This window comes from Lepidochelys kempii, chromosome 16 (assembly GCF_965140265.1).
Source record: "Lepidochelys kempii isolate rLepKem1 chromosome 16, rLepKem1.hap2, whole genome shotgun sequence".
Taxonomy (NCBI): domain Eukaryota; kingdom Metazoa; phylum Chordata; order Testudines; family Cheloniidae; genus Lepidochelys; species Lepidochelys kempii.
The window spans coordinates 10,940,085-10,958,818 of record NC_133271.1 but is presented as its reverse complement, the minus strand read 5'-3'; the positions used below and the strand labels follow the sequence as shown (position 1 = coordinate 10,958,818).

General features: G+C 42.4%; 1 protein-coding gene across 12 annotated transcripts in view; it reads right to left on the bottom strand.

The window, feature by feature from the left end:
* CACNA1B (calcium voltage-gated channel subunit alpha1 B) overlaps nt 1-18,734 on the bottom strand; it is a 473,291-nt gene that overhangs the window by 55,551 nt on the left and 399,006 nt on the right. For all 12 annotated transcript variants that reach the window (XM_073313889.1, XM_073313878.1, XM_073313882.1 and 9 more), the window contains 4 exons: nt 10,943-11,059; nt 7,163-7,228; nt 6,470-6,561; nt 953-1,103 (listed from right to left, as the gene is read on the bottom strand). In XM_073313889.1, the coding sequence (XP_073169990.1) occupies nt 953-1,103; nt 6,470-6,561; nt 7,163-7,228; nt 10,943-11,059 (426 nt within the window). The remainder of the gene's footprint in view (nt 1-952; nt 1,104-6,469; nt 6,562-7,162; nt 7,229-10,942; nt 11,060-18,734) is intronic.

Here is an 18,734-nt window from a genome sequence, read left to right as displayed (position 1 = left end):
GGTGGTACGTCTCCCTACAACATATAAATTCCATATGAAGCTAGTTTTCCTGGACAGAGTCTTTTGCGGGTAATAGGGATTGGCTGCATTTGTGAAGTTCTGATTCATAAACAGCTCTTAAATTTTAAGGCAATCTCTTGTCTGTACAGTGGAAAGCAGTGAGGAATCATATGTAGAGTAGAACAGATAAATCCTGTTTGCCTTCTGGTAAGTTTCAGAGCTGTGATTTCAACTCTTCAGACTCTGAGTTTGTTCCCTATGTACCTGATTCTCCATTCTCTGACACCGATGGAGTTATGTTAGCATAAAACCCCTGCATCACTGAAGGTGGAATCAGCCTCCAGGACTGGATAGCCTTTCGTTTGTTTGCAAGGGACTGGCAAAACTTGGTTTTTGTTAAATGACGAGTTCCAGCCCTGCCTGATGAACAATGGCAGAATCAGCTTGGTGTGCTTCTTTCACCTTCGTGACTGAAAATTTCCCAAACACTGTCAGTGGAAAATTATCAGGTTTTACCCCCAACAAATAAAATACAAACTTGATGCTTTCTGAAAGCAACACAGAGCCGACCGTGTCCCTACCACCCCAACCCCTCCCCATTCTTCAAAAGCCCATATAAAAATGGAGACAAAACAGATTAATGTTTAATTCCATAAATTAGACCCCCCTCCTGGGGAGAAAGATAAAGACCTGTGCAATAAACTAATTACTAAATTACCTCTTTGGAGATTAAAGGGTTTTTATCACCATGATAATAAATGCTTTTTAATGGAACTGTCTTGTAATGTTGTCTAAATCATAATTAGGAAGCAGCAGAAAACAAGGATTTGGGAAGGAGAAGAGGGACCTACTCCGTGCTAAATGTGAAGGGAGCTGAAGGAGTTAGCAAGGGCTGATGTGATGCCTGCGGTTTGATAAGATGGAAAGGAAGCAGAAACTCGGACTGACTTACCAGAAAGGAACAAAGGAAGATGAAGGAGACGAAGTAAAAATAGGCAAAGTCGCTGCCACATTCGTTTTTGGTGAGGCCGGAGAGTCTGTCGCAGGCTCTGTTACTGAGGCAGGACAGCATGATTTCGTGCCAAGCTTCCCCGGTGGCACTCCTACAGATGGGGGACAAACATTCAGTGAAAGGCAAAAGGGTGAGTTCTTTTGACTGCAGAAGTGTACATCATTAGGGGTAATAGAGCTCTGCCCAGCACACCTGGACCTGTTACAGGAGATCAAATTAACCAAAAAGACACCATCTAAAAATCTTTTCTAAATTCTATTTTGAATTCCTTTATTAATTTTTTATTACAAACTACCTCCTGCTTGTATGGCTGGCTTTTGTGTGTTGGTATGCGTTCTTGGAAGCAGTTTGCACTGGCATTTACTGTACCTGATTCATTTACCAACTTTGTGAAACAAAGAAAGAAATGAAAACGATCCCCCCCCAGCCACCTTGTTACAGGGAACCAAAATCAACCTGACAAGGATAAACGGAATCTGTTTCTGGAAAGTGAAAATAGATTAATTGAAGTCAGTCAGGTACAAAGGAAAAACGTAATCAAAAAAGATTAACCCCCCCACCCCAAGTCCAACAGCTGTGCCTTGATGGTGGCTGAAAATCAACAAAAACAGACTCTTCTGTCTTAATCTATCATTTTAGGTGGATGCATCAGAATATTGTGGCCTAGCACTCTGACACAGATGCACTTTTCTTATGAAAGTCTCCTGGGTTTTTCTTTAACCTCTTCCCCCCTCTCTCTTTCCTTAGGTTATATATGGCAGCAGTTCCTGTAGTAAGAAACAGATGTAAATAGAACCTTAAATTTTCCCAAAGTGACTCCCAACTGTCACACGCTATTTAAAAATAAATAAATTCACCAATCCCAGAGGGACTGAGCCAAATGTATCTTCTCCCATAGCAGTGGTCACTTCTTGTCTCTTTTCCGAGCATTCTTCCATCAAATGACTGAAACTTAGCTTGTATGTAATGTAATTGCTGCCATGTTGGTCCCAGGATATTAGACAAGGTGGGTAGGTAATATATTTTATTGGACCAACTTCTGTTGGTGAGAGAGACAGGCTTTTTGAACCACACAGATCTGAAGAAGAGCTCTGTGTGTCTCAAAAAGCTTGGCTCTCTCACCAACAGAAGTTGGTTCAATAAAATATATTACCTCACCCACCTTGCTTCTGACACTTAGTTTCACAGATTCCTAGATTATAAAGCCAGACGGTACCATTATGATAATCTAGTCTGACTTCCTGTATATCACAGGCCAGAGAACTTCACCCAATAATTGATGCATCAAGTCCATAACTTCTGCCAGGGGGCCTGATTCCCCACCTTATGTAGCTGTTTACATCTGTGCAAAGTGGGCGTAAAGTGCTGCGGCTCTGAAGTCCTAACATATTTGTTATTCCATTTTTTTCCCCCCTAAACTTTATAAACTCCAGTGAACCCCAATGCTGGTGAACGTTGCTGGACTGGCAGCCTTGGGTGCTGAAGCCCTGTGTTTAACCATAGGATATTACAGCATGGACAGTGAAAACCTCCCACACAGTACCCGACTCATGTGCTTTGACCCTGATCCTGGGGCCTGATCCTTTGACCTTTGATCCTGATCCTTGATTCCTCAGACAAGTCAGAGTAGCCACGAGACTTCTCTAAGTTGTGCAAGATACAACTGGGGATCATCAGAGTCAGGCCCCAGACCTTTGTGTACCCTTCCACAGTGAAGTCAGCTCTAGGCCATTCAGGAATTCCCCCCTTTCTAGGAGTATCCTCAGCTGGCTGGTTAAACTAGCCTTTCAGTCCCCAGTGCTGCTGCAGCTACAAAAAAAGGGGCCTTACCAGGAGCCAGGATCTGGCTTGAAGGATCCAGGGGCAAGATTGAAAAAATCTGATTTTATTACAATTAATAACATAAGAACGGCCATACTGGATCTAACCAAAGATCCATCTAGTCCAGTATCCTGTCTTCTGACAGTGGCCAGTGCCAGGTGTCCCAGAGGGAATGAACAGGTAATCATCAAGTGATCCATCCCCTGTCACCCATTACCATCTTCTGGCAAACAGAGGCAAGAGATACCATCCCTGCCCATCCTGGCTAATAGCCATTGATGGACCTATCCTCCCTGAATTTATCTAGTTCTTTTTTGAAACCTGTTATAGTCTTGACCTTCACAACATCCTCTCGCAAGGAGTTCCACAGGTTGACTGTGTGTTGTGTGAAAAAATACTTCCTTTTGTTTGTTTTAAACCTGCTGCCTATAAATTTCATTTGGTGACCCCTAGTTCTTGTGTTATGAGAAGGAGCAAATAACACTTCCTTATTTACTTTCTCCACACCAGTCATGATTTTATACACCTCTATCATATCTCCATTTAGACGTCTTTTTTCCAATCTGACAAGTCCCAGTCTTATTAATCTCTCCCCATATGGCAGATGCTCCTTACTCCTAATCATTTTTGTTGCCCTTTTCTGAACCTTTTCCAATTCCAATATATCTTTTTGAGATGGGGCGACCACATTTGCAAGCAGTATTCAAGATGTGGGCGTACCATGGATTTATATAGAGGCAATGTGATATTTTCTATCTTATTATCTACCCCATTCTTAATGATTCCCAACATTCTGTTTGCTTTTTTGACTGCCGCTGCACATTGAGTGGATGTTTTCAGAGAACTATTCACAATGACTCCAAGATCTCTTTCTTGAGTGGTAACAGCTAATTTAGACCCCAGCATTTTATGTGTATAGTTGGGATTATGTTTTCCAATGTGCATTACTTTGCATTTATTAACATTGAATTTCATCTGCCATTCACCCAGTTCTGAGAAATCCTTTTGTACGTCTTCACAGTCTGCCTGGGACTTAAGTATAATGAGTACGTTTTTTTTATCATCTGCAAATTTTTCCACCTCACTGTTTACCTCTTTTCCCCGCTCATTTATGAATATGTTGAATAGGACTGGGCCCGGTACAGACCCCTGGGGGACTCCACTATTTACCTCTCTCCATTCTGAAAACTGACCATTTATTCCTACCCTTTTTTTTCTATCTTTTAACTAGTCACCAATCCATGAGAGGGCCTTCCTTCTTATCCCATGACTGCTTACTTTGCTTAATAGCCTTTGGTGAGGAACCTTGTTGAAGGCTTTCTGAAAATCTAAATACACTATAACCACTGGATCCCCCTTGTCCACATGCTTGTTGACCCCCTCAGAGAATTCTAGTAGATTGATGAGGCATGATTTCCCTTTACAAAAACCATGTTGACTCTTCCCCAACAAATTATGTTCATCTATATGTCTGACAATTTTGTTCTTTACAAGTTTCAACCAGTTTTCCCGGTACTGAAGTTAGGCTTACCGGGGTCACCTCTGGAGCCCTTTTTAAAAATTGGTGTCACATTAGCTATCCTCCAGTCATTTGGTATGGAAGATGATTTAAATGATAAGTTACAGACTACAGTTAGCAGCCCTGCAATTTCACATTTGAGTTCCTTCAGACCTCTTGGGTGAATGCCATTTGGTCCTGGTGATTTATTATTGTTTAGTTTATAAATTTGTTCCAAAATCTCCTTTAATGACACCTCAGTCTGGGGCAGTTCCTCAGATTTGTCACCTAAAAAGAATGGCTCAAGTTTGGGGCTCTCCCTCACATCCTCAACAATGAAAACTGATGCAAAGAATTAATTTAGTTTCTCTGCAATGCCCTTATTGCCCTTGACTGCTCCTTTAGCATCTTGATCATGCAGTGGCCCCACTGGTTATTCAGCAGGCTTCCTGCTTCTGTTGTACTTAAAAAGAATGTTTGCTATTACTTTTTGAGTCTTTAGCTAGCTGTTCTTCAAATTCTTTTTTGGCTTTCCTCGTTATATTTTTACACTTCGTTTGCCAGAGTTTATGTTCCTTTCTATTTTCCTCATTAGGATTTAACTTCCACTTCTTAAAGGATGCCTTTTTGCCTCTCACTGATTCTTTTACTTTGTTGTTTAGCCATGGTGGCTCTTTTTTGGTTCTCTTACTATGTTTTTTAACTTGGGGTATACATTTAAATGGAGCCTCTATTACGGTGTCTTTAAAAAGTTTCCATGCAGCTTGCAGGGATTTCACTTTTGGCACTGTACCTTTTAATTTCTGTTTAACTAACGTCCTCATTTTTGTGTAGTTTCCCTTTCTGAAATTAAATGCTACAGTGTTGGGCCACTGTGGTGTTTTCCCTGCCACAGGGATGTTAATTTTAATTGTATTATGGTCACTATTACCAAGTGGTCCAGCTATATTCACCTCTTGGACCTGATCCTGTGCTCCATTTAGGACTAAATCAAGAACTGCCTCTCTTCTTGTGGGTTCCAGGACCAGCTGCTCCAAGAAGCCGTCATTTAAGATGTCAAGAAACTTTATCTCTGCATCCCGTCCTGAGGTGATATGTACCCAGTCAACATGGGGACAGTTGAAATCCCCCATTATTATTGAGTTTTTTATTTTAATAGCCTCTCTAATCTCCCTGAGCGTTTCAGAGTCACTATCACCATCCTGGTCAGGTGGTCAGTAATATATCCCTACTGCTATATTATTATTCAAGCATGGAATTACTATCCATAGAGATTCTATGGTACAGTTTGGCTCATTTTAAGATTTTTACTTCATTTGATTCTATGCTTTCTTTCACATATAGTACTGGTCTCCCAGAAATTAAGAGATTAATTTCAACCAGATTATTTTAAACTGCATGAGCAAACCAGAGTGAGCTAATTTCATGTCTGTCTGGCTGTACACACACTCCATTAATCAAGATCCTTAGCAGAATATCCAGTTACAAGCGTTACATCATCAGAATCAAGTTTCATTGGCTGACCAAAGCCTGAGCCCCTGATATTGATGCTAGCGGCTTGAGGAAGCAGGAGCCTTATGCAAAAACTAACCATTTCTTGTGCATAACATATAGCACACACCAATATCAGTGAAAGACTCACAATAAAAGGTGAAGCTCCCAAATATTGAGGGTTTTTTTTCCTTTTGTTAGAACCACAAAAAAGGCAACAGACGGTTGAAAATATTGCTACAATTCACTTAAAAATGGATTCCTTTTCCAATGCGAAGGAGCCCAAGTGGAAATGGATTCATTTTGAACCACAAGCAGTTTTGAAATATGAATTTTCAAGTTGCTCATGATGCAAAAATAACCATTACGTTGAATCTCTCAGAACAGCAAAATCCTAGTGGCATAAACTCACATGGAATGAAACAGCAATCTGTGTGCAAAGTCTGCTAGATACAGTTCCATCTGATGTGTACAGCTCTAATCATGAGGAACAGAAAATGGAGGGAGTTATGCTTCACTACAACTGCTGTGCTTGGAGGACTTATGTAACTCAAATAACCTCAACAATTAAACTGGCACATGAAAACAGAAACTTATTTATTACTCATGTGGAAAGCCTACAAGTTTGTAGATTTAATTTTATTTACCTGAACAATAGCATCAGGGCTTGCAAGAAAGTTCTGAAGTTGTTGTGCCGATTAATTGAGGTATCATCATCTAGTGCAATGTTTCCAAATACCTGCAAAAGAAAACAAAAACAATCAGGACCAAATGCAGCCTGGTGTAAGCTCCCCTGGGAATCTCTGGTCCCAAGTATGAGAGCGGCTCAGTGGGCATAACTGGGCATAAAGCAGATGTTAGAGAGGGTGGTAACGTAACTTGCATTGAGTCGACATTTAGCAGATGTGCAAAAGGGATGTCACATATACTGTGGAGGCAGGGGTGGAGCAGGAAAGATGTCAAACAGAAGAGAAGATGGCCTGGATGCAAATGAAGCTGGCTGTCCCCAAAACTGATGGAACCAATTCAGCTTTAGCATAAGCAGGTGTAACTTTCATTGAGTTCAATCAGAGTTACTTCCACTTAACACCAGAACTGCATTGGATCCCCAAGGAATACCAGATGGAAAAAACACTCATTTTGGACACCCAGGGCCCAATTTGTCAGTGCGTCTGAGTGCTGTTTGGCACAGGATCTTGGGGTGGGAGCAAAGGTGGCTTCTCTGCACCTCTCCTATTCTGGAGCCTGGTGAGCACTCTGAAATAGGCCCATAGCTTGTCTAATGCTCTGCGTCAGCATGGCAAATCTTAGATTTTTAGATATTGAAGCCAAAATGTTACCTGCATGCCAATAATGGCATAGATGAAGAAGAGCATCGCAATGAGGAGACACACATAAGGCAAGGCCTGTAGAAAAACCAACGGAGTCAGTATTAACAAAGCAGGGCCACAGATTAGCCAACAGTCTTTATTCATTATTGGTTAGCCTGGTGCTTCTTCACACTGTGTGTGGTTTCGGTGAGAGCACTAGCAAGAGAAACTGGAGCGGTTGCAGCACAAAGGAGACCTGCAGAAGATACACAGCTGGCAGCAGGTCTTGCCTTATTACAAACCATTAGGATTTTTTTATAGAGTTAGTTTCCCCCAGTGTTATATTGCATACATATCCTTGTGAGTAGACAGAACCTACCCAGAGAGGAAGCAACAACAGACTGCATGGTACGTACTTTAGCTTAGTAATGACATACCTTGGCAGTTCTCAGGCAAAGTTACACAATGATAAAATAGCTATTTCTAAAAAAAAATTTTAAAAACTTAATCTGAGAAAAATACATCTACAAAGAAGCAAGCATTGGTTTTAATTGGGCAGAAAGTTACGCTGGAGGGAAAAAGAAAAGTTTCCCAAGTTTTAGTGATAAATCATTAAGGGCTAGACCATGACCCGGCCTAGATGCCCCCTCTGAGAGTTAGTATGAACCCAATCTGTGCAGGCCACCAGGACTTTGCATGTGGGTGAGCAGGTGCAATGTCCCTGCTCACTCCTCCCCCTGGAGCAGATGGGAGGGGAGGAAAATGGGTGGAGCTGCATCCCCTCAACAGGACAGCTAGCACCAGCATGGTGTGAGGGAAGAGAGACGCTGATAAGGGGGAGCTGTAGGTGCTCAGGATCAGGCTCTTCACTCCCCTGTGCCTATGTTTCCAGCCACGTAAAAAATGGGGACAATAATATTGTTATTTGGAGGGCTGGGCACTCAGACCACCTCATTGGAGCTGTGGGGCGTGATGATCCATTCAGGCTAAACGAGGGAACAATTAAATGCCCCTTTCTTTAGTGAGAGCTGAAACAAGGGAAAACCATCGCCCGAGGCCAGACCACATGCAGTCCTGGGCCATGCAGTCCAAGGAGTTTCCTGGGATTCCGGTAACAAATGCAGAGGTAGGAGACTGACTTGATTGCAGCCGTGGGTGAGAGAGAGAGAGAGGAGCAAGAGAAACACCTCAGAAGCACAGAGAAGGGAGCAAGGGAGCCTGACAGATTGCCAAGGAAGCACTTGTAGCATGACCCTGGGAAAGAGCTGAGAGAGAGGCCTTTTGGGCTGAGTGCCAGCTGGAAAGAGGCTTGGAAACTGCAAGCAAAGAACCTATCTCCTGCTGTTTGATTCCTCCTGTGTTCAGGGAAACAGGCCTTCGTACGTTCCTTGTAAGTAAACAGGATCATACGAATGAATATACTTGACTCCATTGTCGATTTCTCCTCCCAATGGAAACAACCTGCAAGACCCCGAAAATCAGTGAACCACTTGGGCCAAAGGGGGTAACAATCCTTATCTGCCTCAGGGTGGAGTTGTGAGGACATGTTCATTCATGTCCGCAGTGCTTATTGAGACCCTCAGATGGAAGTTGCTACAGAAGTGCAGTATATTATCAGCAGGCAGTGGACACACACTTTGGTTTCCAGGTCAAATCAATCAGTCTCGGATAGGGTCGTATATTAAGCAGAGTGCAGCTTCTCCATACACGGCCATCTCTCTTGCCCCCCAAATGTTTCGGGTCATCTGACTTTGTCCTGTATCATTACAGATGTTACTAGTGATCTTGCAACTATCTGGCTCTCTTAGAAGTCCAGCCAGAGTATTTGGCTCATGCAACTGCAACTCTCTCTCTCTCTCTCTCTCTCTCTCTCTCTCAAGAACAGGCCAGGTGACTTGCTCTGTCTGTGGCAGAGGTTGATCCATCCAGACCCAGTGTCTCCTGAGTCCCACTCTTGTATTTTAACTACAAGCCCGTCCCTTCCACCATTCTGTGAGCACCGGTTGATTTCGGAGGAGGCACATTCTCAGTCCAAGGGTGGGAGATGTTCTTGGTTAGTTTTAAACTGGCTGCTGTAGCTATGATAGACTAAAACCCTCCCCCACCCAGCCCATGGATTGAATCCTTAAGGAAAGTGCTATCAAACAAACGCCATGGGGTGTTTATTTTAAAGCATACCAGCCATCGCAATAGACTCTTTAATTACGTGGCCTGACACTTCGGTGAGAGCAGAAATGTTGAAGGTGTATTTGAAACGCCAGCTTGCCTGCCCCACAGTTTCTCAAAGGACTTTAAATACCATCTCCTTGTAATGAACTCAAGTTCCAGCTCTCCAGGCTGCAGCCTGCACAGCCCTCTGCTGCCTTCCTTCTCACATGCACCACGAAGCGTAAGGACACTATCCCCATCTCCATCCTCCGACACCTCCCCATTTATTTCCAAATCTAGTTAAAATGGCTCTCCTTGTTTTTAAATCCCACGGGGGCGGGAGGGGGGGCTCGCTCCAGCCTGCCTCGTAACCCTTCTCCTGCTCTCAGGTCCTCTCAACAATCCTTTCCCACTTCCCCTAGCCCTCTAGCAATGCCCTTCACCCTCTCTTGCTACTTTTGGAGGAAGTTTCTGCTATCGGGAACATCCTGCCTCGCTGACTCCATCACATTCCAAACCGCAGTTAAAAACATGCTCCCTCTGGACTTCATTTTCCTTTTGCAGTTATTTGTGGATTAACTCTGTAAGGCATTTGCAGGGGGGCAGTTTGCATGGAAGGTCCTAGACAAAATAAACCTGTACTATTGTTCTCAGGGCAGCTCCTGCAGCACAAGCTTCCATGCAACGATCTAAAGCGTCAGCTGTAAGACCTCAAGCTAGAGGGAAGCTATATACACAGTAGAAAGCCTGACAGATGATACACAGAGCAGTACATCACACACTCTGCTATAACTCAGTGTACGCACCTAAGTCAGGGTGGGGGGAAATGCTGTTAGCTGCACGTGGATATGGGCTAATGGATAGGTCTGCCACGGATTCCCTGTATCTCTTGACATCTTTGAGCTTTACTTTCCCGACTATAAAAATGAGGATCATGACACCTTTCTTCCTTCGTAAAGCACTTTGAGTCCTTGGCTAACAGGAGAATGTAAGCTCTTTGGGGCATCTTTTACTTATGTGTTTGTACAGCACCTAGCACCATGAGGCTGGGGCCTCTACCACAATAGAAACAATCAGTAATAATATATGCAAAATATTATGATTGCAGATGGCCTGGTGACTACACTGAGGCATCCCTATAGAATTTAGGAGAAAATGATAGCCTTCCTAGTCCACAGAATTTAATTAGAGCCCTTCTACAGAATTAAAATCAAAACAAGCCCCACTCATTCTCTACATTCTATAGGTTTTTGGAAAGCCCTACTACATTTTTGTAGGACCCTACTCTTTTTGCCGCTGTTAAATTCTAGAAGAGGTTTTGCAGCAGACAGAGCAGAAGACTGGAACGTTGCACTCCTGTGCTCTATTTCTGTGTCTGCAACTGACTCGCTTTGGGGCTGATTTTCCAAGGTGTTGAAGGTTTCCAGCAGGATCCACTGTTGTCAACGGATGTTAGGGATACTTAGTGCTTCTGAAAATCAGACCAAGGAGGACCTTCGTCAAGTTAATTACCCGTTTTACAGAAAGGTTATCAAAGAATTGCCTTCTAGGGATGCTGAAAAGCTTAGTTCTTTAGTATTTGATGTCCTCAGCTGGAAGATGCTACAGAAGTGCAAAGCATTAACTGATCCCGCTCTGCTCTCGAGCTTGGCTGCCACTCACCTTAAAAGACTGTACAAATGTCCAGAGCAGAATGCGGATGGTGTAACCCTGGCGAAGAAGTTTGATGAGTCTGGCTGCCCTGAAGAGCCTCAGGAAGCTGAGGTTGATGAAGTTGTCCTGTGGAAAGTAAAGGTTTTGTGTCCTTCAGAAATTAACGCGACTAGAAACCACAGCCCGCAAAAAAGAAATTAAAATTACCGGCTTCACGATCTAAGCAGCAAATCGGCCACCAGAAAACCTTCCAAAAGAAACATTCGTCAGTGCAGATCACTCCACATGCAGTAAGTCTGAGAAAACCCCTCTCTACAAAAGCCCCTCCCTCAGCTATTGGGTAAATAATAAAAAGAAAATTGCCCTTACACACTTTTCTTTGAATTCTTGTTTTCTTTATGCAAAGCAGGTTTTCCCAAACAGTTAAGGAAAGGTGATGGTGCATTATTATTATTTGCTATTGAGAGGGATTGTTTTGAAGTCTTGGGTGGGCTCATTTTATTTCTATTAGAGTGAATCCAATGTAAGCCAAGAGAGTCTATACCAGGAGCTACCATTAGCCTCTTCCATGACAAAGGAAGAGATCAGCCAATCCACTTTAAAGTGCCCTCCTTTTAGAAATATTTACACAACAGGTGATAGGACAGGATCCTTGCTGACAAGCATTGCTGGGACATGATCATTATCTTTAGAAGCGAGATCATTTGTAGACTAGAGTGAATTGAGAGAAGACTGAATGTTCAACAGCAGGGGTTGCCCGTAGGAGCCTGCTGACTTATTAATGATTCATAAATATCCCTTTTAAGGTGGATCAAATAAATGTCAGGGATTTTGATTTTCATTTGATTGTTTTGGTTGATTTTCCTCCTCCCTTTTCTTTTATTGACAAAAAATAGCTCATCTAACGAGCTAATCTAGAGGGGGGTCTTTCCAAAAGAAAACATGCAAAAGTTAAAATAGGAGGGCCGGGGGGGAATCTAAGTAGATTAAAAAAAATGTCCCCCTGCCTGCACTGATCCCAAATCTCATGAATGTGAAACTTTAACCACAAGAATTAATTTGACTAGATTAACTACATAAAATCTCACCTAGTATTAAGCGATGGAGGGGGTGACACAATCATAAGGAGGCCTTGTAGCTAAAGATGAGTCAGTATAGTCTTCCCCTTGTTCCATCCCCCCCACCCCACATCATCTTTTACCACAAGATACCTGCTCAGATTAAAGTGACTGAACGCTCTTGTTAATTTGGGTGCATAGCTCATGCTGAGTTTTTAGGCGTTTGTTTTATCTAGTAACTTATTTAAATGCCAGCTCAGCAATTGGGCCAATAGCGCTGCATTCCACCGATACCATCAACTGGTTCAAGAAATCAGTTTCAGACATGCACTTGTTTTGTGTTTAAAATGCAAGCAGCTCAGAGTTAGGCATATACTGTATGTCAGACTCAATCCTAAAATAAAGAGAAAAGAGAAAAGCACAGAGATGTTCAATGAAAGAGCGGACAACACTCTCTACAACGGAAGGCAGCTCATGGCAGGCAAAACAGAAGCAAGGATTCTCCTGGGCTGCTCAAGGTTAGAAAAACAGAGAGGATTTAAAGATTATTTCTTAAAACTATACTTTTCTGTAGGTTACTGTTCCTTCATAAAATACCAAGCAGAGCTCAGCTCAGCATTAAAGGCCATCTGTGGACAGGAGTCAGATTCTGACTGTGGTTACAGCAATGTAAATATATCAGAACTTCACTGATTTAATCTAGTCTTCAATCTAAACACACACGGTCTAGGCTTTTGAGTGGTCAGTTGCATCTGTGCATAGTGGGGGTGAATATCACCACTGGAATTGAGGCACACTTCATACTGACCTTGTGCAGGCCTGATCCAAAGCTCAATGACGTCAATAGGGGGACTCCACCTTATTAGCAGGTATTGGCTCAGGCCCCATCTGATGACATAAGGTGCATGGCTTTGGAGAATCAGGCCCTTAACTCCCATTGATACAATAGGTAAATATGGTGTGGTATTTGGGCCAAATCCTGCACACACAAACACACACATGACTAGCTCCTCATATAAGTAGTTCTGTGCACATCCAGTAAGTGTGAACAGGATCAGGCCCTGAGTTTATAAAACATTAGAAATGCATTTATACAGCATTTCACCCCCTAAGGATTATTACTGCATTTACCTGGTAGTAAAAGTGCTATAGTTTGTTTTGTCAAGACTCCAGTTCCTCATCATCACAGGAAGCTGATATGATTAACATTTAATCATAGAATATCAGGGTAGGAAGGGATCTCATCTAGTCCAACCAACCAACCCCCAATTTTTGCCCTAGATCCTTAAATGGCTCCCTCAAGGATTGAACTCACAACCCTAGATTTAGCAGGCCACTGCTCAAACCACAGAGCTAGTCCTCCCCCCCTACCATTTGTCTTGATCAAAGTCATGGTCAGCATTGCATTAGCTAACTCGATTTTTCACTCTACGGGAAAACACAGGACAACTGTGTAATGGTAAGAAGTGCTAGCTGGGGGAAGTACAGGTGAAAAAGGAATAAGATCTCTACAACATGAACCTGGTCCAGGATCGGATCTTCAAATGTGCCTCAGGGAGTTAGGCACCCAACTCTCATTGAAATTCATTGGGAGTTGGGGGGCTAACAACTTTCTGTTTGTTTGTTTGTTTTTTTTAACAGATCCAGGATCAACAGTTGCTTTTCCAACACACCTGCCACCATTTCACAAATTGTAATAAAATGAACAGCCCAGAGGGGGATCACTAGCAACCCAGGAAAATCCTACTTTATCAACAGTTACAAAGCTTTTGAGGGATGGTTCTCCATGTTATTCACTGGTTGGTAACATTACACATGCAACTATGACAATCAAAGGGGTATTGCATGTGTGTTACCCCCCAGTACACTGTGTAGAAAACCTGCCCCTCATTGGCAAGAGTGCCTCAGCAGTTATTAGAATTGCATGCAATTAAAGGGGAAACTCCACATTGCAATATTTCTTGTGCTCAATTGTTTTTGCCTTGATTTTCCTTCCAATTAACTGTATGTGACATATGAATGTCATTCCTGTGGATTATTTGTTTCATTCTTGCTACCCCCCTTTTTCTGTTGCACAGGTGCTGAAGACTGACTACAGTGACATTATTTTAAAGTATTAACTTTATATCATGGGAATGGGTAAAAGCTATTTACTATATTTAAAAGCAGAAAAGTGACCACAAATATGGCATCCTGCTATTGTCCAAATCTGCTCCTTCTGCATCTACAGCACCATCTTGGCTTCATTTGCAGACAGCTAAGCTGTTGGCAGTGTCAGCAGAGGCAGTAAAGATGCAGAAAAGCAATCTGTATTTTGTTCTGCTCTGGGTATTGGCAGCAAAACTACTGGCTAAGTTAATTCCAGAAGCTTTTATTTGAAATGGCAGTGGTGACGCCTTATGCCACAACTGAATTCGTTCCCACGGACTATCATATCGATGTTAGTTACATCTAACAGAATGATGAAATCAGTGAAAATGACATGAGTGGGCTGCAGATGCCTGCTTTTTTCTTTCAGCTAACTTATGCCAACACTGTCAAAACTGAATTTGGCCCAGAGATATAACAGAAAACAAATGGACTGTAGCTTTAGGGTATGTCTACTCCACCGTTTGAGGTGTGGCTGCAGCTCGGGTAGGCATACCTGCACTGACTTTAGCCTACCATGGATAAATACAGCAGTGAAGATGCAATGACTCTGATCGTGGCATGGACCAGCAACCTGAGTATGTTGCCTGGATTCCAGATGGGCTTGTACGGCCCATGCTGCTGCCGCTTCACGGCAGAAACGCGATCAGTCTTCCTTCAGATTAACGTTTTTTCCAAAGCCATGCGCCACATGTGGCAGGAATTTGGCCTTGAGGACAGAGGTCAGCCTTTGGGTCTTCAGTGCTGTGATTGGGATATCTCGGGGAGCCTTTACTGCACTTTAGGGGTGAGAGTTGGGAACTAACATTTCAACTACATCACTAAGAATGAGAAGCAACAAAACTATCTTTAAGTGTGTGAACAGTCTGAAATGTGCAGAGAGAAGGGTATGATCTGCCAAAATGCACGTGACTCTATTAATATTAAGGGGAAATGACCATATCTTGGGTGAAGTCTTTGCTTCGTTGAAGTCAATGGAGAACTCTCACTGAAGTCAACAGGGCCAGGATTTCACCCTATGTATGCGTAGAGGGGGTTCTGTCATTTCAGTCATGTTGTTTCTTGTGGCCCTGATCCTAGAAAGTGAAGTCAAGGGGATTCCACCAGCATGGCAGGTTCAGCCCATGGAGGGTCAGGATCTAAACCACTAAGCTGCACCACGGGTAGTACCAAAGCCCACATTTTCAAACATGGGTGAGCAAATTGCACGGGAATAAATTGTGCACTCGCTTGTTGTACATTCATAGCCTGCTTTTGCACACACAAATTGGGTAGTGCAATCATGGCCTTATACCATTACCGCTGTAATAATTCAAGTTACTGTAAAGCACATCAAGAACGCGCCTTTCAGATTTCACCAAGAAAAGTCTAGAAAGGCATCATTTGAACTTTACATTGCTTTTGCTTCTCTATTGCTTCCCGGAAGACAACTTCCTCCCATGACCCTGCATTAAATGGTTATTGAATGTGTGTGTTTGCACTCTGCAATGGAGGTCAAAGCTAATTTAATCTCTGGAGAAAACCGCAACCATGCAACAGAAAATCTAGATGGAAAACTAACACAGCTGAAAGGGAGGCTGACAGATAAAATGCATGTATTTTTAATAAAACCCATTTCCTTATCTGTGTTACTAATACCACCCTGGGATTATTAAACATGGAATAGTTTTTAAAATGTATTTTTCACAATCTAAATGGCTTTCTTTTTGCATTTGCTCATCTTGGGCAAATAAAACGGTCTATGCTTGGATTTCCTATGAGCCGATGGGAGTTAGGCACCTAACGCTGATTGAGTTTCAATGGGATTTGGATTCCTAACTCCTTACAACCGCAGCCTCATTTATTTTGTTTAGAGCGGTTCGCTTTTGTTGCTAGTTACTGTCTCCTAGATCTCATGGGGTGGCAAAATGGTAGCATGTTGGCTTTGCAGTGGACGTTCAAAGCCAAATAAAGTCAATGTTTTCACTAATCTCTTTTTACTTCAGTGAAATTAATTCTAGATCAGCATCACTAAAAATCTTTGCCTTTCAATAAGAGTTAACCAGTGGGTTTAAAACACCCGGCATTGTCCTTTTAAATGGACCACTTCCTTTTTCACAAAGTCCAACAAATCTCAGTATAAAATAGTGGTTGCTTAGAACCTTAAATTTGATTCTATCACCTGCAAAATAAAGATTTCCCAAGCCAAACAATCTTCCCTACCCCAGGTCATATGAAAGCTGGTATCCTTCCAACTCTAATTCAGTCCTCCATGAAAATAAAGCAAGTGTCAGTTTCCCCTTTATCATTATCAAGTGAAACAACAAACAGCAAAAAATGGGCTATTGGTAACTTTATGTGCCTCATGTCACCAATTAGCCGAGGGGAAGAAGATGCACAAGAGAAGCCAGTTGTGAGGCACGCTGCAGACAAACAGTGAGGCTTTCCACTAGTGCAATCGGAAATCTCATCAAAATGAAATAGAATTAAAAATAAAAATAATAAAACAAGAGAAAATAAAAGCAGAGAATTAAATAATTGTTTAAATTCAATGAAACCAACCGTGTCCTATATGTGATGTTTTCATGGATGAATATTTGCAAGATTATTTACAAATTATTTTTTGAGCAGCAGGTACACAACATACAGACGGAGACATGGTTTTCGCATTGTATGTTGATTGGATGGCGTGATTCAGCAGGTAGGTACAGAAAATAAAGAACAAAAACAGAAAACAAAAAAGAGAAAATGAGTAATCAGGACAAGCAAAACCAGAAGCTCTGAAAATTTCACTAGAAAAAAATTATTGGATTTTGTTTTTTTCCCCTTTTTTTAATGGTAATTATACAAATTAAAGAAATGCTTCACATCAAAACAGATTTTGAAACCCTAAAGGTAACACAGACAGTGTGGCAGTTATTTGCATTTCATTTTGTAATGCAAATTAGGAAACGGTTCACAAACACTTTTTATTTTGTTTTTTTGTATTTCCAGGCAGAGAAATAGATGTCAGTTTCACATATGCTCACAGCACCTCCTGCAGGCTTACTGCATTCAGAAGGACTGACTTGTCTTTAACTCCACCTAATTTACTTAGGTTATTAAACCAGGGGAAAACTGACATGTGTGTTTTTGCCTAAGGAAATAAAAAAAAAAAATCCACTGCATTCACAAAGTAAATTACATACAACGTGACTAAGAAATTAAAAAAAAGCAGTTAATCAACACATTTCTTTTCCTTTTATCTTTACTCTTCAGTGGTACAAAAGTGCTGATGCAGCAAGGCTAGCCAGGTTAGCTGGTTTAGTTGGCTTGGAGAGTGTTTACAGTTGGAAAGTTGAGGGAGATTGGCCAAGCAGGAAACTGGAATCATCGCACCTATTTGCAATCCAGATCTATCTCTTGCCCATCTCTAGTCACAGTTTGCCAGTGATCTCAGGGTTGGTCCCACAGAGGAGTCCTTCCCCTATGGAGAGTGGGAAGGAATTCACTTTCCATCGTAGGGACCCATGAACAGAAATTGTGCTGAGTTGAGGATGGCCAGGATGTCATCTGGGCAGGGGTCAGCAACAACTGTCCGTACACAGACACAAGCGTCCGTGGTAAAAATGTTGAGGTCTGTCGTAATTTTTCAAAAAATGGAATGACTGAATGACATAACGGCCCCCAGTATCAGTCACTAATTACGGTAATTGTGTCAAGTGTCCTTCGCGCAACATGGTGGTGCTGACCCCTGCATCTGGACTTCTTTGTGCCCATGTTAAAATAACAATATGTAACTTCAAGCTGATAACTAGTTAGGGCTGAGCACCCATGCAGGCGTTAACTAGTGGTGCCACACAAATGTCCATACTGTTGCTTACATCCTGCTGAGAGTCTTGCCCAGAGGAAGGCCAGGCTAACAACAAAAGGGGCATTTCATCCAATAAGGAAATTTGGATATAGATCTTTGGAAAATGGCCTGAGAACAAAGTCCCTTTCCTTTCTCTGGCTCCTGCAGTTTGTATAACACCACAGCCTTGATCCTAGAAGTGCATGCATCATGCACAAGGGTTGCTGTATTCCAGACTATGCATGAATAGAGATGACGTGTGACTTCACGTCAGGCTAAGCACTAGCTGCATTCTTCTATGCTGAGTCAAAGTAGTCCCTTTGCCACCCACACTCCTTTACATGCAAGAGCACAAGAGGCAGGAAAGGCCTTGGGCCTGGAGAAAGATTAAACACAACTGAAGAGATACGTCCTGAAGTATGCGCCTCAAATTTCAAATGAGGCACCCCACTGCCTGCGCCCCTCTTAAGATTTGTTCCAGCTCCTAGGTGGAGTTATTGGTGTCTGCCCGGCAGTGCTCTCGCTAAAGCAGGGCAAAATTCCCTCACTCTCCTTGTTCTTTACACCATTTTTAACTTGGTAACATTTTCAAAAGAAGCTCAGTGATTAGGAGCCCAGGACCCATTGAAATTTAAAGGGACAAAGCTGCTTAGGCCCAGATCCTCAATGATCCTGACCTAACTTCCGCTGATTTCAATGTTCGCTTAGAAGTGTAAAAGGAAAGAGAGCTTGGATCAATTTCTGTACTGCACTTCCAGGAGATGGAGTTCAGCTGGGGCAGCCA